This window comes from Aplidium turbinatum, chromosome 2 (genome assembly GCF_918807975.1).
Source record: "Aplidium turbinatum chromosome 2, kaAplTurb1.1, whole genome shotgun sequence".
NCBI classification, from domain to species: Eukaryota; Metazoa; Chordata; class Ascidiacea; order Aplousobranchia; family Polyclinidae; genus Aplidium; species Aplidium turbinatum.
Genome location: NC_137473.1, coordinates 54,915,908 through 54,937,837, shown reverse-complemented (window position 1 = coordinate 54,937,837; position 21,930 = coordinate 54,915,908). Strand labels below are relative to the sequence as shown.

Genomic DNA, 21,930 nt, shown 5'->3' with positions numbered 1-21,930 from the left:
TGGTTTACGTTTTCGTCTTTGGCCTTGACCATAGCCGCCTCGGTGACCGTCATGGTTTTGATCTATGCTTCTTTGTTGATTGTTTTATCACTAAGTTCGATTGTTTATTTCCGTTTCCAGTTCGGAAAGACTTCGTTCATCGTTCTTAATCTGAATTGGGAGCAACCCAGCCAACAACTCCAATGTATTTTTCATTGATTCAACGTCTGCAGACGTTTAGTCAATGTAAAAAAAAACATTTATTGGTTGTAGTTGTCTTAATTTATTTTCCGAGACACTCTAACATCTTTTGTGTCTTCTCAGTAAAACTTCGGATCCAGTCGCATCAGTTGCATGCAGAACATCGCATCTAGGATTGTACTTCCCTCATTCTTAAATAGAGAGCAGCATCTCCACAGAGCAATCCTATATTGCTTTTTCGAAATGATTTCCAAAGGATCTTTTCCCACCGGGAGTCTCCAGATGACGATGAGTTGCAGACTGGGATTAGTTGCGACATCAAACTTTAATTGCTTGAATTTTTTGCTCTGTTTAGACTCACCACTGTAGCGGTATTAAACTATGTCGGTTAATATTTAACGGAACCATCCAAACAATTGTCGCATGTGGTCAACTAACAGCCTTGTTTTCAAGTTTATTCTATCACAATTGCTGGAAGACTACAAGACGAAATTACTGTGTGTCATGAAAAGCTACAGTTTCGTGATATTCTCTGTTCTACTTGCTTGTGGCAGACGAGGAAGGGCGCAGATCGAGAAGGGTATAACTCGTTGCTTGTTTATTTCTGTTTGATTGTGTCGTCATATTGTTAACTCGCGAAACTAACACGCCCGTGAGAATAGCAATTACCTGCTTTCAAAGCAACAGAGCTATCAGTAGATCTCGACATGTACAAGTTTCACTAGTACTGTAGCAGCAGCACTTTCATTTATCTTATGATTTATCCAAAAAGTGTTTTTCTAATTCTACTTCACAGGTCATTCATGTATACATTTTATCAGCTTTTAGAAATGTGGCCGCAGGTAATTTTAATAAATGAAGGTCGAATTTGCTGAATAGTTGAACTTTAAATATACCCGAAACCACAAAAGTTCTACCTAAGCGGTTATTTCAATAAATTCTTCTTTTCTGATTTGTTGCACGTTGTTATGCCACACCTAGAGGACGCGACAAACCGGGCGAACCAATTATTTCTTTTGACTTTTTCTAGACAGTAACCGTCACTTTTAGCTTACAGTAGGTAGTCACTTACATGTCACACCTTCACTCAAGCACAAAGTAGTGAAAAATAAACCCTCTCAATTTATACAACCTCTTACAAGCCAACATCTAGCCAGCATGAAGCATAGTTCGTTTGCCTCGTGAAGTCTTCAGTTGACATGATGCATTTTAGGATTGCCAACTCTGACTGCAGCGTACAAACTGATTGAAACCAAAATTCAAACTGTCAACTGGTGTGATTGGGATAGTGTTTTTCCGTGATTTTACCACACAAAGTAACAGTTGGTCACATACATTCGTGGTCAATTAAGTGCTCTAAAAACTTCATTTAGTCAATGCACTGATATATTGTTACAATGAAAAGCATCGCTGCCGGCAATGGTTGTTTTAGTCAGGCATGAAAGTCACGTGACTAACACTTTAAACTTCAGCTGTTGGTAAAATCATATTGCAATATTCAGTGTGAAATATTAATGTATACACATCTAACTCGTTATTAAGCTCAAGCGTATGGGAAATTATGCCCTTTCTTTTATAAACAGCGTCAATCAGTAGTTGGTGCATTTTTATCTTTAAAAATCGAAAATTAATTTCATATTTCAAAAAGTTATCTCTTCTTATATTTCCAGCATGTCGACATCCTCTTGGAATGGAGGACAACAAAATTCCAGATTCCTACCTTACTGCTACATCATCACACGCTCCCGATACCGGGCCAAGATACGCCAGGTAGCTTTGTGATGTCATGAGGTACCATAGACAAGTTTCAATTCCGATGTACTAGGGCAGTGGTTCCCAACTCGTTTTTAAGGCGACCCATTTAAAAAAAAAAATTCAGTTCGGTAAAATCTTGCGACCCAAGCAAATTGTCGTAATATTTTAAAAGTCATACAAGATTGTGTTGCAAACAAACAGCACTACAAAAGCAGTAACTTTTTTCGAAAATAATATGTTTATCAAATCACTAATGAGATAGCTGTGCTGGCTTGCTGTCAGTAAGTTTTTGAAATCGAGGCGTTATTTTGCTTAGGCATAGCAGCATGTCGGCTTTAACTTCCAGCCGGTTTCGCTGTTCAGTTTTCAATACACACATGGCGCTAAATCAAATCTTACAAAGCCAAGTTGTTGCAAATGGAATTTGTTTTTGAATCCCTGATTGTGAAACTGTGGGATACACTTTGTACATGGAAGCTCAAAAGTGGATGTTTGCAGAATCTTTGGGGTGTTTGTCTTTGAAGGACGCAAAAGAAATACGGTTTGCTACTTCTGTCGTTATGTCCATAAACTGTTCTGCAACATGGATGGAAAGTTGAGGCAGATCTTTTCCAACAAATGGATCAATTATCCAATCATTTTGGTTATTAAGTGTTAGAGATTTTCCATAGTAGTGCACAAACTTTTTGGCAAACTGTTCCAGGTGTCTAATTATCGTTTGCTTAATATCAACTTCATTGCCACAGATATATTGCGTTAGCTGAGGAAATATATCGTACTCATCTCTGGTGACATTACTTTTCCAGAATATGAGTTTTTTGTGTTAAGCAGAAATTTTTGCGGCGCGATCAATCACCGTAAAACCGTTGCCTTGCATATATAAATTTAGAGAATTCAGAGAGTCAAATATATCGGCAAGGTAAGCAACTTTTGCCTTGAAATCTTCTTGCAAAAACTTCTCGGCTAATCTCAAACAGTTCTGTTGCCTCAGGAAGATAGCAATCTCTTCTCGCAAAATACAAACTCGCTTCAGGACACGACCTTGTGACAACTATCGCACTTCTGTGTGCAACAGCAATGCTTGATAATAAATCAGAATCCACTAAAACGAAAACAAATGCCGATTTAGTGGACTTGTTTTGATGAAGTTTACACACTTCACATCATTCAACACTTCGTGCTGCTCTTGAGACAGCTTTTTTGCAGCAAAGGCCTCTCTGTGGAGAAAGCAATGAGTCCATACAGCACTTGGGGCTTTGTGTTTGATGCGTTTTACCACATCAGACTATGTGTGGCCCAGCGTGTGGAAAACTTTGTCATAGTTTGTCCGACCATGGCCCGACATAGCGTTCGTGACATATAGTGCACGTTACAATATATATCCAGTAACTTTGTCAAGTTAATTTATGTTTGAGACTGAAATTTTTGTTGGGTTCACATTTAATAATAATAATAACAATATTAAAAACGACAACTGTTAAAACTTCTTGCACTACGATCATGCTACAAAGCTTTCCGATGTCTCGACATGAAACGCTTCATGACTTGTGTTCATATTTTCCAGTTTTGTGATCGATCTCATCACGTTTTAAATTTTTTTTATTGTTATTTTTTTCGCTCAAGATACAATATGCTTGAAAAACAAGCGACCCAAAAAAATTATCAGGCGACCCAACTTTGGGTCGCGACCCATGAGTTGGGAACCACTGTACTAGGGTACAAGCGCGGTAGATTGAGTGGTCATCACCGAATTGTTAGGTATAGGCTCAAAACTCTGTCGGGTCACATCAACTACCCAAATGGATTGCCTTGAATTTCGTTTCTGATTAACACTCATTGAAGGAATGGGATGTGTGGTAATACGCTTAGTTACGCCTTGGGCCATTGAGAGGATAATATGGGCCCGATACCGATGAAATCTCAGCCCCCAAACCAAGACATTTCTAATAACACATTATATCCAAAGAATATGTGGTTTCTTAAAGCTTCCGGGCCTCTTGGAAAGAGAACTGGCCCTTTCATTCCGGGTCTAAAAGTACCGCTTGGACTTCCCTGTCAGCGCTCTTGGTTCCGCCTCAATTCATTTGTCTTGAAATAGTTTTCAAAGTACCGGAGATGCAGTGCATACATATTATAGCCGGCGTTGCAACTGGGCTACTATTATATTATAACTAAGTAATTTGCCGAACAAGTTTCGTTTAATTTTGTCATGCTCAGCTCCTAAGAGTATGGTTTTTATAATAGATGAGGTCTATACAAATTGTTATTATGATATTAATATAGAAATTTTGATGATGAAGTTTAAAGAAAGACTCTGATAAACTTCAGAGTGTCATGACATGTTCAGTTTAATGCCAGATCAGCTAATTCTCCTGCTGATACCACAGCACGTTTCAGAATAAGTTTAATTTGGTGCCTTTTTCATTCGTCATCTTGTTATTGCTCGAAGGCTATGGCGGGACGAAGGCGCCGGAGCATGGTGCCCCTCAGGGCTGATTCAACCTGGTGCAGAAGACCAATACCTCACCATCCGATTGTTACAATCATCTTTCGTCACACAATTGGCCACACAAGGAAGGTAATGGACACGATTATTGCCGAATAGTTCTCACAATGGTTATGCAGATTACATTGTTAAAGTCACAAATGCAATAGTTTGTTGATAATGCTGTGTATTGTATATTAATGCATGCACAATTAATTTCAGGTATAATCATGGAAACGGTCTAGAGTTCACTAAGAGTTACAAAGTGAATTACTCCCGTGACGGAAAACGTTACTTTACTTGGTCAAACAGCAAAGGTGTACAAGTAAGGGAATGAATATTGTAGCAATCTTGTGCAATGTAACGTGCAGTGATTGCATCATAATATGTTAGACTTCCATCTGCTCGAGACTCTGCATAAATTTTTTCGCATAATGAAGCAATTTTTTTGAATGTATTTTTTGAAAAACATGTAAGTTTTCCTACTTAAATACTTTCCAATGTAACCACAAGTTCAGGAGTTACTTTGTGACAAATTATACTTTTATTAATATCCTGCTGGATAAGAACAGCTCATCAACGCTTGATGGTGGTGGTGGTACTGTACTTTGAAGCTAAAAGCTAGACGTCGTTAGACAATACACGTTGAAATCATATCAAAAAACGTTTGAGAAGTTCTAGATTCTTCTTTGTCAAACGACGTTTTCTTACAACTCTTTACAATGGTGTAATTTTCCTTTTTTTGTCTGTCAAGCGAAAAAGTAAAATTACACCATTAAGTAAAATTAAATTTAATAGTTGACCATTTATACAAAAATGAGCTTTCCGCTAGATTGTCCTGTGGTCGTCGCCAGTGCCCATGACGTACTACTTAGAGACCGAGACAACGCACAATGGCATTGTTAAACCCAGGGACAGATAGTGACGTCATGGTACCATTGTCTTCTACTGAAGGGGATTGAAGTACTTAATGTGTATAACCATGGTTGCCATCGACATGGATCCCTAAATAAGGACAACTAACAAATTAAATTTTCATACGAAACGAAACAAACATTTTTGAACAAATCTTCACATTTATTTTATGAGTCATGACATATCACATTCCATACTTTTTTTTCAGAAACAGTTCGTGAAAAAATATTTTCTACATCTCAGGTCTGAGTTTACCTTTACATATAGAAAGGATGTGACTAACAGAATAACACATATAACACGCGGGCTCACCACAAACTTGTAAGAGAAAAAATGCAATTAAATCGTTCGCTATAGCCTATATATACTGATACTGTACCACATCAACCTTGAAAATTGAGGTGGATTAGCCATTCTGACCAATACCGGTTGCAAACGGTACTGTGTTTTGAATCGGGGATATTATCCCTTGGGATAGCACCGCCACCAAGCCATCTATCATATTCCGGTTGGCATTTGCTGCACTTTGGCAAACAAACTTTGTTTTCTTCATAATAATTTCTATTGCAATTAAAGACACAGCATTTCTTAACCATGTTTATAAAAGTACTAATATATCACAAACAATGCTTCACAAAGTATAACAAACCAAATATAGACGTAATAGACCTAAATAGGCCTATCTATTTTAGGCCGGTATCTATGGGCCTAAAACTTGTCGCGATCCACCATGTTAATTTACTCGCTTTCAATGTCCGCTTTTTTTTTCGAACGCACAACCAAATGAAATTGCTTGGATTTTGAAACGATTAAAAAGACATATTTTGAAATGCCAAAACAAATCAAAGTAGGCTATTTCTGTTTCAAATGTCGATCTATTTCATCCTTTTAAGCTAACAGGACATTTTCACTTTTCTACCAAGTTTACAATTCTAATTTATACCGGTATTCTGACTGCCCTGAACTACGCGCACTGCCAAACGGAAGCATCTGCAGAGCAATTTCATTGAAAACAATGGTACTGTGACGTCACCATCTGCTCCCAGTTTTAACAATCCCATTGTGCGTTGTCTCGGCCCCTATGTAGTACGTCATGCTAGTGCCCCATTCAAAACCAGGGTTGCAAATATCGAGGCTAAAAGGTCTTGTTTGGTGATTTTAAGGGATGAAAGACGACGTTAAATTTTTGTATGTCACGCGCATCCTATTTCTAATATTTTTTTGTCGTTTTCGAGGCAAGTTTTTTTCACGACACTCTACCAGTTTTAACGTTGCTTTTTTGTCTATTGATGTTTGCAAGTATATCTTAATCATAAAATGACCGAAAACGAAATTAAGAAATTTAACTAACACAAATGTGAACTTTCACGATCAGAAAACAAGCAAATTATTTCAGCGTATGAAAGCTTCTGAAGTCTTCCAATTTTAATCTTGAAAGGAACGTTCTTAAAACCGCTTTCAAAATGAAAAGAACTTATCAGGTTACAAAGAGGTTATCCTCAGTAGTTCTTTGATGTGAGTAAACGCTAATTGATAATCTTTGCTTCATTGAAACTGAAGTGTAATTGAAATTGAATCTCCCTTCAACCGACGAAAATTGTGTAATTCTACGTCACTTTGCTCGTATCCAATGGTGGTTTTGCAGAGCCGACAAGCAACCGCTAGAAATGCAATAAACAGTTTTCATTGATAACGGCGAAGTATTATCAAGTAGCCTACACGGGTGTACCATGAACTTAATTCCTTACCGAGGCACAAAAACAATTTTGAAGGCTAACTCTCGTCCAATTTTGATGTTGATAATTCATGGTATGGTAAAAATAAAGATTAATATTTTGAAAGTTGTGTATTATTTATCATTTTAGCAAATCTGACAGTATACCCTGTGCTTTTTTTACGAACACAGCACTGAGTATCAACGTTATTGTTTCAGATATTGCAAGGTAACGATGCCGAGGTGAACACTCCAAGGTATAGATCTCTCAGCCCTGGCATTGCTGGTGCCAAGTACATCAGGATTATTCCCTTGTCAAACGTTGCAAGAGTGGCATGTTTACGGTTGGAGTTGTATGGATGTAAATGGGAGTGTAAGTGAAGCTGTTTGTTGAGAGGAGTTATTTCTTGTTGCCAATGCATCGATCGTTTATTTAAGACCTTCCGATTCATGAAAAGCGAAGAGAACATTACAATAAATCCACTTGCATGCAATATAAAACATAGCAAGCATAAACTAGCAGGCACAATGGACGATATAAGGCAGACTTTTCAAAGAACAAGACATAGTTGAAAGCCAGATCAAGGTAGCTTCGTCCAGTTCTGCTGTACCATGTAGGCTACATTTGGAGGAAGTATTTAAGAAGGTCATGGTCAGTTATGACATTATATATATCAGTTGTTATGTCATGATCGATGACTAAGTTGAAACAAAGGCAACACGTTTGGATATGAATGATGCTGAACAAAGTTATGTTGAAATTAACTGCATTCTGCAGACAAGAAATAACAGCCCGTTCCATCAGTAGTCGTATTGGGAAAGCAAGGAAGCCAATCTTCCTGTCCACCTTCAGGCATGCCTTTAAGTGTCCTGTCAAAGACACAGCCGCATGCTCTTGAGCGGTGTCGAACCGGCGCCCTTTCCTACATCGTTCCAGGGCTCTCAGTACTCGGCTATGCATCCGACTTGTGATCGGTGTGATTATGCTTTTATAACAATTCCAACTTTGCATGACACAGAATTCTGTTCAATTAATTTATTTCCTTCTTCGTACAGCTGGGTTGACTTCTTACACCATTCCTACTCCTGATGATTATCTTTTGGCTCCTCCTGCATCAATATCCTCCTCAATGTTTTCGGATGATACTTACGATGGCATTAGGACATCATCTGTCTTCTCAGGGGGTTTAGGACAGCTTACTGATAGCGTGATCGGCGATTATGACATCACTAAGGTAAATTAATTCGTTTATTGTTTGTTTTCTTTCTTTGAACTTGCGATTTTCAATTCGATGCATTCATGGAAAATCGTGAATGCTTTTTAAGTTTGTGAGTGGTTTTGTGAAACAATAATCATAACAGTACTACTAATAATAATGCGCTGGATGTATTTTGCATTGCGTCCATCGCGGTTATACGTTGACCTTGATGCTTCACGATGCAGACAGTATCGGTGCAGCTGCAAAGAAGCGCAATGGAGTTTATTTCTACAGCATTTAAATCTGCTTCCTTAATGCTATGTGCTAAGCAAGAACGTCAACCAGTGTCGTTTTTAAAAGCATTTTAGTATGACTCGACAAGGTATCGAGCTCATGTTTACCGATTCAGAGGCGACTACTCCTAACCACCAAACCAAAATCTTGTGACACATGTGCGTTGAAGCACTTTGTGTAGGGTAGGCCGTGATTTGTTCGAAAACCTTTTGTCTGAAGTCACTGCAGAGAAAGGTGGTCTCTACTGATGCAGATTATTGTGTAATAAACGAAACGTGTCAGGAAGCTATAGGACACAAAACCAATCTAAGTATTTTATTTAAATCATTTGGGTTATTTGACACAAAACTAATAAACTGTTCTCACAACACACAAACAATTTACCTTAATTTTCTTCATAAAATGAAGTTGTTTTTTGAACAGACAAAATCAAGATATTATAAAGCTGCGGTCGGCTATGACTTTGTAGGATGGACAAACGCTGGGGAGGGAAGCCACGAGATTGAGATTGACTTCTGGTTCGATGAATTTAGAGAGTTTACAGCAATATCTATCTACAGTTCCCAAACATCGGCTGCTAACGCTCGGTGAGTGTTCTCGATAATTGTTTTTTTTTTTAATTGTTTACGCCAAACGCATGATGCGTGATTAATCCCCGAAGTATTGCATATTACCCCCAGGAGGTAATTTACCCCCAGGTTCGAAACCACTCTTCTAATCTCGTAATGGCGGTGACCAACACCTACAGGCAAAAATAAATCAACCTGGCAGTTTTGGCCAAGACGAGATTTTATTTCAAGAAAAACTTCAAACCAAGAACATCATTTACTCTCGGTCAACCGAAAATTCTCCCAAAGCATTTGCGAACTGACCTGACTCTGAATGTGAATTGGATCTTCTTATTCCTTAGCCTGCTTTGCGTTGTTTGCTTTGGAAAAAGTTTAAAAAGTATAGGACACTTCATTATCAACACGTCCCACGTGGTTCAATGTTGAGCGGAGTGTGATTTTTGAGAATCCGACTTCATGAAACCAGACTTCAATCAAATCCGATTACGAAGAATCATTTCATTTCCATTTCAGATTCCGAATCCACTCCAAGACAAAACTCTGAGTTAACGTTATGCTAGCCAATGCGTGTAACATGAAATAACTCAAAGGGTGCATAAATCTTTATAAGGGTTAGTGATACGGAAATGTTTTTAGTGGAGTACACTTTTAACTTATAAGCATCTCCGCTGGGTCGAAAATCGTGGGAACAGTTCATTTTTTTCTCTCTACAAAAAAAAACTATACGGGGCGTACTTGGTTTAACAAAATGCAAAGTTGCCGAAGCAAACTCCAAAACTTTTATGAAAAATGAAACTCCGAATCCACTTCATTTTCTGAAAATTGGCAAACTCCGGTTCCACTCCAAGCTCAACTCTATCACGTGCTGAGGTGGAAACGCCTTCGTTTTATTTTCAACTGGAAATCAATCAGTGTGTATATTCTAATATACTTGTAGGGGTGGGGGTATCTTAACTTGGTTAAGCACATGTTGGTTTTGGTGCTTCCACAGTATGTAGCTTTAACATGAATGAAAGTAATGTTTTATATTTTATACTATTCTCTATTTGACCAAATGTGAAACCATGCTGAAACAAACTTGATTGTTTCACTCGACCTATGGTTTTCTAATATAGCAGTATGTTCGTTCACAATACGCTCTTACTGACGTATCTTTACGTCATATGTTTGCAGTTCATTCGTCTTGAAAATCTCATCGAGTTTGAATGGAAGACACTTCACTAATGTTCATGGCGACTTCCGTTCAAGCGACGACCCCACTGTGAACCGCGATGTTGCATCTTTCACGACTTCGCTGCCGAACACAATAGCTAGAGCGATCAAGCTCTCGTTTAAATTCGAACCAGGAAGGCTGTTATTGAGCGAAATAGAGTTTCAAAATAGTAAGTAGAGAATAAAACTTGCAACATTACAGGTTAGAGCAGTGGTTCCCAACCTTTTTGACCTTGCGGCACACTATCAAAGAGATAAATAATTTGCGGCACCCTGGCAAAACTGGGTCAATTTTATGAGATTTCTGTATTTCAAATAACTATGAAATAACACAGAATGAGTTGTACAGTCGATAAAGCCACCCGCATTTCTTCCTCGACTATAAGCAGTCGTTCTCGTTTTTTAGTTTTTATGTTCGTTAATACGGCAAATCCACTCTCACATAGGTAGGCTATGACGTGGAAAACTGCAGCAAAAGAACAATAGCTTTCTTTCCAACGCAAGGATATTCATTTTGAATTTTTATCCAGAACTCGTCGAGATCGAGGCATCTGCTTGTGCATAAGCTTAAAATTTCCATCGTTACAAATGTCAATTAATTCTTCTTCTTAACTCTTAAGATTCAAAACAATATGAGAGTCCAGTAAAAATGGATTTCTCACCCATGCGTAATTTTGCGTGGACAAGCTGAGAAAATACTTCTCGATTTTTTCTTCCAATAATTTTAGTTGCCGAGTTACTTATTAGTGAGACAACTTCTTTGTTCTTCATTTCAGAGAAATGTGAAAGCATGTCAAAGTTTCCGTTCTCCACTATTAAGAACCACATTTGCAGTTTTTCTCTCAGTGGTTTCAATTGATCGGTTGAAGTTATCTACTAAATAGCCTATACACTAATTTGGAGACCCAATTGTAATCGCAAAGCAATTCACAAAATATATTCATAAGTATAAAGAACAAATTAATTATAACTTAGCCTTTTCTCGATTAGCTATGTATCGTGCTTGTATCCCCCATGCAAAACTTTCCTATTTTATAATGGTTCGTAAACAATCGTACAATTTTATAATCGTGCTGGGTCACACAATCCGATATTCTATCATTGCAATTTGACTTTGTGCGCCGTGAAACCTGGAAATAATGATGCGTTTCAAACGTTTTTATGGAAAGAACAGCAACGAGTCCAAATCTCTTTCACGTTGTTTTTCCTGGGTGAGAAAACAAAGGCTTACCGCGGATTAGAGTTAAACAAAATAAATAAATTCCACACTTAACGGGTTAAAGTTAAAATAAAGAATCGCCGCAGTATTGCAATATCTCGCGGCACCCTTGAGCATTGCAATTGGCACCCCAGGGTGCCGCGGCACCCCGGTTGGGAACCACTGGGTTAGAGAGTAGAGACATGATGTTCATATGGAGATTGGTACCGTCCTTAAGTTGATATCACAGCTACAACTGAAGCAGATTTAAACAAATTGTTATAGACTAAAAATTTGAAAATTATTATTACCAGACCACAGCCGTAGGGGAAAGTCAGTTTTTGGGGTGCGAAATTTTTTTTTTCCAAATATAATTAAATGCGCCTAAATATTTTTTGCGACAAAGCATAGGTCACCTGATTAAAAATTCCACACTGCTTCCAATAGTCTGGTATAATTTTGATTATTTGAGGAAAAAATCTAAAATAAGTTCAATCGTAATGAAATTTTTGAAACATGCTGAAAGTTCTTGTCCAAAGTTTGCCAAATTTTCGACTAATTGAAAGTTTGGGATGCGGTTGCATTTTATGTGACATTTGAATGTTTGAGTTGGTTTGTTTGAAAGTTTGGGGAAAGTTTGTACCCCTAGCTGTTACGCTTTTGCACCAGACTATTCTGTTGAAAAAAATTACAACAAAATCAAGACAAATCAACTTTCAATCGAAATAAATATATTTTTTTAAAGTTTTTCCCTCAAACAACCTTGACGTGTATGACGTCATCAAGTACCGATGTCTAGTGACGTAGTAATGACACTCAGTGACGTTGTGTTTTACTTGCAGCTGTGTTAACCCCTGTTTTGTTGGACCATTACAATACTTGGATGAAAAACAATGGATCATATCCCAGCAAAGGAATAACACAAACCCCTAATCGTGAGGAAGGTGGGGGCAATATAGGGGTAATCGTTGGGATTCTTGTCGGGATCATTATGATTCTTACAATCCTAGTGATAGCCTTATACTGGAGGCAAAGAAAATTAAGGAAAACGTCGGTAAGTCATTTTCGGTGTAGGGAGATTCAATTATTTCACTACAAGTTTCAATATTTTTTTGTCAAGGTGTATTGTCAACGTATTTGTCTAACTGTGGTGTCACGGCTACGCAGCAAACATCGGCTTCTGCGTGATCAGGGTTCGAAACCCGATAGCTGACGTTTTGCGCACGTCACCTCTGACATCATTTCACCCCCATATCAAATCATCAAATATTGTACGTCAACTGCAACTGATCAAAGCTTATGAACATCTAATAAAGGCTCATTTAAGATACACCAAAATATTACATCTGTGCGCATTGATAATATTTCATAAAGTATGATAAAATACAAAAATAATGAAACAGGCAATATAACGTAAGAGAACTACAAATAATTGACAAAACGGCATAATAAATAATGCAGCCTACACTTTGTGGTGTTGTCTCAAACAAAGAAGAAAGTATTCCCAGATGACATCGCTTTTAACAGATCAACCGGCATAGAGCAGGCCATTGTGTGGTAACAAATAACCAGTTGTTTCTTGTCTGAATGATCGAACGAACAGACCTTTCAATGCTGTGTTAATATTCGGTATTTGTAACTTAATCCCTGAAGTCATTTCTGTGATCTTGAAGCGTTGCATCGCGATGCTACCTATGACGTCACATTAGTGGCAAGTGTGGAAATCCCTGGAGGTTTTATTCCGTTAAATGATTCAGCCTGAAGAGCGTAGACGCCCACTGCAGATTGCTCTTTATTAGAAACCCAACTTACAACTGATGAAAAGCAAAGCGACATTTTTTCATTTCGTCACAATCGATTTCTTTTTTCGATGTTGCGAACAGTTACTGGTTAGTGTCGCACGTGAAAACAGTAAATTTTATAATTCTCTCGAGTGTTTCTTCTGTTATGTTGCTTGATTTCTACGGAATAAGCGATTGTTATCAGTAGAGGCAGTACGACCTTGGCCTGCGAAAACAGACACCACGCACAAGCCCTTTGGAACTGAAGGCAGAAGCCGATTGCAGATAAACATGTACTTGGGTCCTATATTTGCATAAAATGTTTTTATTCAATTAATCAATTGTGCACAGTGTCTAGGCCATGTATTTTCGTCGGCCACAAATATGACGCATACTGGCCCTTTTAGTTTGCAAACAGTCCTTAGTCTGACCACGTGGTCATGTGAATTTAAAGCTTCAACTACTCAATGAAGTAAAATAAAGATACAGTTCCGCTATTGCAAGGCCACTTTCACTTGCGTTAACATTCAAAACAACGTGATTTATTGTGCATGAAACTACAGACCAATGTGTCGGGTGCAGAAGCACTCAGTGTAGCTTGGGAAAGTGACAAACGACTCCCAACTGCGATCTTTTTATTGGTTTGTTAATCGTTTGTGTGGCAACAACCGCCTGTGCAATGCGACTGTTACGAAATAATCAACTCTGAAACACGCCATGTTATTTTCCTGTTGCTTCAGACTTCACGGAGCATTGTCGACGTAACCAAAGTAACAAACAACTTATGAAAGAAATCATAATTTTTGTCATGCATCGCATGAAATTTCTTTTATTCTTTCGCTGTGATCTAATAAAAGATGTCAAGTTTATTTCAACCATAGCAAATGTTTTTCATGTGCTTGGGTTGTAGATGACATCATTTAAACTCAAATTCGGAAACATTAGGTGTTTGTGCATATCTTTGAATATACGCAACTTTGTCTTTGATCCAGGCTCGGTGATATAGATTGACGTTATCTAACTTGAATAACTAAGTTCAAATTTGCTGCGATTTAACAATGTAGTAGTAGTCCAATTTTAATCCGACGACGTCTCCGTTACCGAGGGTTGCCAGATCCACACGCACGTGCAGCAATCGCCTTTACATCAATCTGTCTAATGCGTCCTCTCTTGTCAAGTCTACCTTGCTGCTTTCCTCCTCAACTTGCCTTTTCCACGCTTTCTTGGGTCTTCCTTGTGTCCTACGACTCTCCACTCAATGAAGTTGTTACGTGGCTGAACTAAGCTGATTATTCTTTTTAAATTAGCATTGAAAATAATTCTAAGAAAACAAAATCGATTTGAAATCATCATCACTTTTCAGATACCATCATCATGTTCATACCGAGCTCAATCAAACAGAGGTGATCACGTGATCACTCCTCATCCGGGATCGAACGGCGTTGCCGCGGAAGTAGGACCTCCAGTGCCCATTTATCATGAAGTAAGATTATACAATCAATTTTGTTTTCAATTGTTGAATATGTGTCGTCACCGCGTTGCTTTGTTACGTCATTGTTTCAGATCGAAGGTGATCTTCCAGCTCAGGATAACTTGTACTTGGAGCCGAGTAATTTTGTTCCAAAGGTTTCCAGCCCATCTCACCTGTCCCCTAATGCTGTGGGTGAAGCAGGTGTCGGACGTTTATTTGTTTATTTTTAGACTTACATAAACAAAACAGTAATTTCAATAAGCACATGGTCTTTGTTATTATTGAAAAGATGCTAATGAGTTCTGATGAGTTGCTGATGAGTTCTCTATGAACGAAAACCGGTTCTGCAACAAATAAATTGCAAAATGAAATTGTAATGCTGTGTGGGAGATCGCTAGTCGTCGATGGTATAAAGATTGACTTCGAGCAAAAACTTTAGAGTTTTATGTCATGGTCTTTTGTTATTGTCACATTTCCTGCTTCGTTTTGAAAAAGCACGTGACCTCTTATTTTTAACATAAATTTTGATATTGTTTATATTTAAGACATTCTTGGTCCAACCCGTTATGGAAGTTTAGCAAGTAAAATGGTCAGACATTTCACGGTAGCACATGCGACAAAATTTGCCAAACAGAGTAGAATTTTAATTTTCTCAAAACTTTCTGTATTTTTTAAATTATACCGTGACCATGAAAATATTGTTGATAACTGAAAAATTTCAAATTTTCAAAACTAATTTACTTTCATCTTTTGTGTTGTAGTTCACTTAGCCTGTGATCTCATTGTTGAATTACCTCCACCAAAGACCAGCAATGGAAAAGAGACTAACGGGTCCCATTACGCTGAAGCAGACGTATTTCTCCCCAAGTTAAACTCTCAGGTACTTTTTATTATAAATAATGTTTGTTATTGGGGTAAAAAACAGTAAGAGGTTAATCCGGTGCTTGCAAAGCATCAGACACAAAATAAGCGTTGAAACAGAGTCAGATAATGTTTGTTTGTTTTTCATATCTTTATCCTGCATTGCGGGAAAGCGGACTTGAGCGCTATGCATCGGTGTACGCCTTCCGACGTACACCTGACCCACGCTGCAGCCGACGGCAATGTCTGTTTCCGGTTGTCTACTCTACTTATGACTTAAATTTGGTACTACCCATTACTTGAAATCGATCACTGGGTAGAAGCAATTATCGTAAAGTTTCTTGCTCAGAGAAACAACAGCAAGTGCGGGTAGTTGGAGTCGAACATGCAGGCTCTCGACTGCGAGCCCAACGCGCTTACCACTTGGCCATTGCTGCCGTTGCATGTTTTTATAATGACCTTAATGAACGATTAAATTCATTAAGGTCATTATAAAAACATCTGATCAAGATGTTAATGTTACGGTTCGAAATTAAGTAGAGCAACGCTCCAAAAGAGATTTCGTTGAATTTAAACCTCAGCAACTCAGAGTAAATAAGAAACAATCAGAGAAATTACAAAAAGATAGAATTTGCACAATTTTTGACATCATGATAATTTTGAATTTTTGATTTCAATTTTTGTTAAAATGATTGAAAAAACATTTTGAGTAAGAAGTGGCTCTGAACGAATGAACTTGTAGACGTAAATGATATTCTGTGCGGATATTTTGCAATTTACTTATGTTGTGATTTGGCAATGTGTCTTGTAAAGAAGTGACACATATTCAAAGCAAAGTAAAACCGAAAACAGAACATTCCCACCCAGGGCTGTCGAGGAAATAATTTGGATTCCGTACAAATGAGGTCGTAGAGCCCCAATTGAAAACACTTATAAAAAACACGACATTTAGAGAATACAAGGTAGTTTCATCAAACACCCGGGCCCCTTAGAAAGGTTCTGGGCCTCTAAAATCAAGCTGGCCCAGGTCCACAAGTACCTCATTGTCATCTCTATTGTTTTCACCGCTCTCTTTGTGAGTTGTAGATTTAATTGACGATCGATGTTGCAGCCAATTTACCGTTCAATGCTCATCCTGATGCAGATAGCTTGTCATTTCGAACAGAATACTGACTTAAAATCGATACTTTTTCACTTAATTGTGCGGTAAGCTCATCCCATATGGCACTGATACAGACATCTTTTTATTGAAAGTCAGTTGATTGACCAATACCCTTGTTCAGAATAGTTTCTAGTCTGTGATTTTTAGAAACCTTTTTCATCCAGAAATATTTTAGCAATACAAACAAAATTTTTCAGTCGAGATCATTCGACTAAAACATGACAAGGTGAAGTTTATTGATTTTGAAAACATTGAATTATTTTGCTCAAAGTGATTAGTCAGCTGGAAAAGTGATGTCCTAGATATATAATGCATTTTGGTGGACATAAAATTTGTATCAGCATCGCTCAACTTACAACATAGGCACTATGAATTAAGGTGTCCACATCAAGTAGCCTATTCACATTTTGTATTTCAGCCTCTGCAAGGAGTATCAGGGAACAACATATACGCCGTGCCAATATCAACACTTTCACCACGCCGATTCAAACGCAAGAACAACAACAAGAAGGCCAGCACCTTACCAGCATTGCACGGTTCCAGTAGGGAGGCAACAGACCGGCTTATAGAGGAGAGAAATGGTGAGTTAGGTCATAGTATGACCAACAAGGTGATACGTGTGCTATACTGTAAGATGCCTTTTACGTGAGAAGTTCTGTATATGGTTCTTCATATCAAATCTATTTCGTTTGTGAACAGGGTGACAAATACTCAAAACTGCTCTGAGTTTTAAACTTATGAATGATGGGAAAATATTATACACTGAACAATCTAGATTCTAGAATATGCGGACGCCAATATTCGTGGCTACTTCCAAGCATGTGAAGTGTCGTGTTAAATGTGCAGCCGCATGCTTTTCATGTTTGCAACCAACGTTAAACAAACGCTTCGACCACTTGGCCGGCACAAAATTTTCCGAGCTAAGTTGTTGGAAAGAAAATTGTTCTTTTTCTCTTCGCAAAACCAGTTCCACTTTTTTTTGCAAAAGAAGTAGTTGAGCCAAGGATTAATTCCAGCAGTCATCATCAGTGAATAACATATGCAGACCCAGGCTGGTGATCTTAAAAGACGATTCGGTAATTTTGCGACGGACTTTTTGTCGGATACGTCGCAGGTTTCAAACAATATTGACTGGATACTAAAAAAAAATACTACTTTCAAGCAGAGTATAACTGCACAAAATGCAATTCTGATTAAAAAACTGGCAACTCTTTTCTTGATAGTAACGTAGGTATGGTGGCGTGGTCTAATGAAAACTTTTTCTTTTCATTTCCGACCTCAAATCTGGATTTGGCCCCCGAGCATGTGCTCCGGATTCATCTGCTTAAGATTAAACACCAGCATATCGACAGCGGCATACAGTTGTTACCAGGAGCCTCGTCAGCACCACAGATAGCGAGTTCCTTGTCTCGTGTAGCCTATACAACTAAATAGAACTCTTCTACACTCTTTCTACCATGTAACTTCGAATTGTGATTTTCTCAGCTCTACTTTCAAGCTTAAATCTAGCGTCACGTGACCTACCACCGGAGTTCCCACGTGATCGCTTGGAGTTCGTCGAGAAGCTGGGAGAAGGTCAGTTCGGTGAAGTTCAACTCTGTAGAGCAGACGCATCAATTCGCGACCTCGATGATGACGACGAGTAAGTGCCTGTCTTAGTGACGCAACAAGCAAAAGAAATAAAGCGTTCTTCTGTGATCTTGTCTAGCTCAATTAAGCTTATGTCCGGTAGTGGAAGATTTTAGATCAAATTAACAGGAAAGGCAAAAAGAATCTTGGTGTTCAACTTTAATCATGTCATTGGATGTCATAACACGATTGCATGGTTTTACTGTAAATCAAACTTCTATTCAAGTTACACCTAAAACTTCTCACCACCCGCAGACGCATCTTGTCCGAGTAAATAAAGATGTTCGCAAGTGCGTCCTTGCTCCTGATAATATTTATCACATGACACTAAAATTTCAACATCCAGAGAACAGTTTGTAGGCTACATCATACGGAAATAACCACAAAGTCTATCAAGCTAGTGCTGTGCTTAAACGACTTTCCAATACACTTTTGTTCTTGATTGGGGAAGCCTCCGTTAGTTTTTGTGAAAGTTACAAACGTTTTAACTTGCAGCTTCGTCCTCCCTGGTCCATCCAACAGCTCAGTCTTGGTAGCAGTTAAGATACTACGCAAAGGCGCATCAACTGATGCAAAGTAAGTTGAAAGTTAACATATCAAACCGTACAGTAACCTAACTGTAGGCTACTGTTTTTTATTTATTAACCATTTGTTTTGATTTGTTGGTGTTGTAATATATAAAGAAGAGAATTGCTACTTTTCACCGCTTTTTATTTACACAAAAAGGTTTCATTTCCGTGTGCCAGAAACAGTAATGAAAAATGTTCCACATCAATAAAGTGTCTGTTGAATTTCATTAATTCTTTCACTTTTATACCTTGCAGGGAAGATTTTTTAAAGGAAGTTCGCGTCATGGGCAGACTGCAGGACCCAAACATCGTCCGACTTCTCGCCGTCAGCACCAAAGATGAGCCATTTGCGATGATCACCGAATACATGGAGCATGGAGACTTGAATCAATATCTTCAAACGTTTGATGATGACGTCACACCGACACCCGGAAAAACGATCATCAAGTGATTATTTACTTAAACTTCTTTTTATAAATCAATTTTTGTTAGTTCATGGGTCGAGGGACTTTGCGTTATATTATGTTGAAGCAGCGGCTTTGACTAGGGAAAGCGTTTGACTACTATAACCAAGATGACAGGTTATGCCTATGGTTGTTTCTTAAAACGAAGTTTTAGTGAAAAAAAAGTATGGGATAGTTTCTCAGGGGATACTCAACTGTCCATTCATAGGCGTGGCATTATGACAGCTTCAGTGAATGACGATTTTACCTGAACCATGAGTTTCTCTTCAGCTCACCCCGCTGAATGTGGCGAGAAGCGCGTGTAAGATGCTTTGTAGCGACCCTACAGTATTCAAACGCATTGACATTTGACCAGCAACGTAAAAGCATGACAAAGTGGCTGCAAAACTGGCGGACCTTTTACGAATAAAGAGACTAATGAATGGTGATGTTTGTAGACAATTCAGGGTAGAGGGAAGCATTTCACTGCTGCGACTGAGCTGTGATTTAACGAAACAATAAGAACACTGAGGAGTGGTGTGTATGCACAATGCACAGTGTCGTGACAGTCACCTTCCTTATTTTGTAGAAACGAAAACATTATTAAGATGGCTGCACAAATTGCATCAGGGATGGAGTATTTATCTTCACTAAAGTTCGTGCATAGAGACCTTGCCGCACGAAACTGCCTCGTAGGTGCAGACTTCTCCATCCGCATCGGAGACTTCGGGATGTCGCGGAACATGTACCAGAGCGATTATTACCGAATACAGGGAAGAGCAGTGCTTCCTATCAGATGGATGTCGTGGGAGTGCGTCCTCATGGTAAGTTGTTGGAGTCAAATAAATGTCACTCCTTTACGTAAAGTGTTGCAGATTTGCACGGACAAAGTCGGTGTCTCTACAAGTTAGAGCATTGTTCTTATCAATGACGAATCTCCTAGAAAGCTGATGTGAAAAAAACTTTTTTATACTTTTTGCATATGTTTTGGGTCAAACGTTGTCACGTACTATAAAAACTGTGCCTTTTTGTGCTTCCATTTACACTTACCCCTTTGGTACACAAGTGGTTATCTCAGCAAAGAAAATCGTGATTTCAATTTATTTAATATTTGATTTAATCTGTAACCGATTACCTTCTCAATTGCATGATATTTACCAACCAACTTTCGAAATCAACTATTATGAACTTCACCTCGCATACCCCAATTAACATTACTCTAGTTTCGATGATTTCTTTCATTCTCAGTTTTAATTCTTTCTTGTAAATCCAAAGTAAATTTTCAGGGTAAGTTCAGCAGTGCGAGCGACGTATGGTCGTTTGGAGTGACATTATGGGAGATGTTTTCCTTGTGCAAATACCAGCCTCACGCCAAGCTGAACGACCAACAAGTGATAGCAAACATGCACGATATTTATCAGAAAAACAAGCAGCAGGTATGTCAGATCTTTGGCTAAACTTGGAATATATCTGGAGATTGAGAAAGATTTTAAAAATTAATAAAACAATATTGTCTGAAAACTGTTGTTCGGAAGCTAAATGCGGAAGAATTAACACCGAGAGGTGTTTGCCCATTAGGCTGGGCTCATCAGTGTTGGACAAAATTCACACCACATGAGCTTTCAACTGCTACTATTTACTGCATTGTACAAATAGCTGTTGTCGAGAAGGCAGTGTTTAACTTCTAAAGCTACAGCAGTTGGAATGATAAACTTTGGACTAAAAAATTGAGCCTTTGGATTAAAATCTTGAAAACTCGCCACAACATCGGAAGTTTGAAGTAGAGCTTTTCCTCGGGTTAATCTTCGGTTGTTAAGCCGGAAATTAAATTTGTCTTCGAGGTGCAACAGAAACAATATCACTCCAAAAAAAAGAGCTCAATAAGCAAAATAGTCAAGCAGAGTAAATCGTTAAGATTTTTAGGAGAGTAGCAACTATATTTGGTTTAATTACAGATTCATCTTCCCCGCCCCAAGAGATGTCCAGCCTCAATGTTCAATATGATCCGTCAGTGCTGGAAGAGAGAAATGGAGGTCAGACCCACTTTTCACCAACTTCATACCTACTTGTTGGAGAAGCAACATTTGGAAAAGCCCAGTCCGAAACCGAAGAAACCCCAAACGCAACCCCCAATTCCTGCTGTCAGAACGAAAGTGCTACGTTAATGCAAAGTAGCTTAAGAAGTTTCATGCCATATTTTTCCCCCCAGCATATGTTTAGTTATATTTTTGTGATTTTTCCAACTGTGTGATGTTTTCATGGAAAACGTTCTGTTTTGCTTCCTAAACCGTTTGAGTTTGCAATATGATTGAAAGCCGACTCATTTTTAAATATTTTTGCTACTCCTCAAAGTATTTGGGTGCTTGTTTACGCGTTACTTCCGCTGTGCGTTTGTCAATGGCATTCCGGTGCTGTCCTTCAAATATACATTTTATCACAACATTTCACTTGCATAACCTACTTAATATGTAGCTCCGGTGTTTCTAGGGAATT

General features: G+C 38.4%; 1 protein-coding gene across 1 annotated transcript; it reads left to right on the top strand.

Annotated features, from left to right (window-relative positions):
* Positions 1-539: 539 nt before the first annotated feature.
* Positions 540-21,866, top strand: LOC145764961 (discoidin domain-containing receptor 2-like). Its single transcript, XM_082576678.1, has 19 exons — positions 540-760; positions 1,851-1,950; positions 4,385-4,513; positions 4,643-4,745; positions 7,269-7,422; positions 8,106-8,284; positions 8,966-9,129; positions 10,285-10,493; positions 12,364-12,575; positions 14,666-14,785; positions 14,866-14,974; positions 15,535-15,653; positions 17,215-17,377; positions 18,282-18,438; positions 18,921-19,001; positions 19,250-19,441; positions 20,027-20,261; positions 20,724-20,873; positions 21,393-21,866. Exons 1-19 carry the CDS (start codon positions 604-606, stop codon positions 21,600-21,602), a joined length of 2,943 nt encoding a protein of 980 aa, XP_082432804.1. The 5' UTR covers positions 540-603; the 3' UTR covers positions 21,603-21,866.
* Positions 21,867-21,930: the final 64 nt, after the last annotated feature.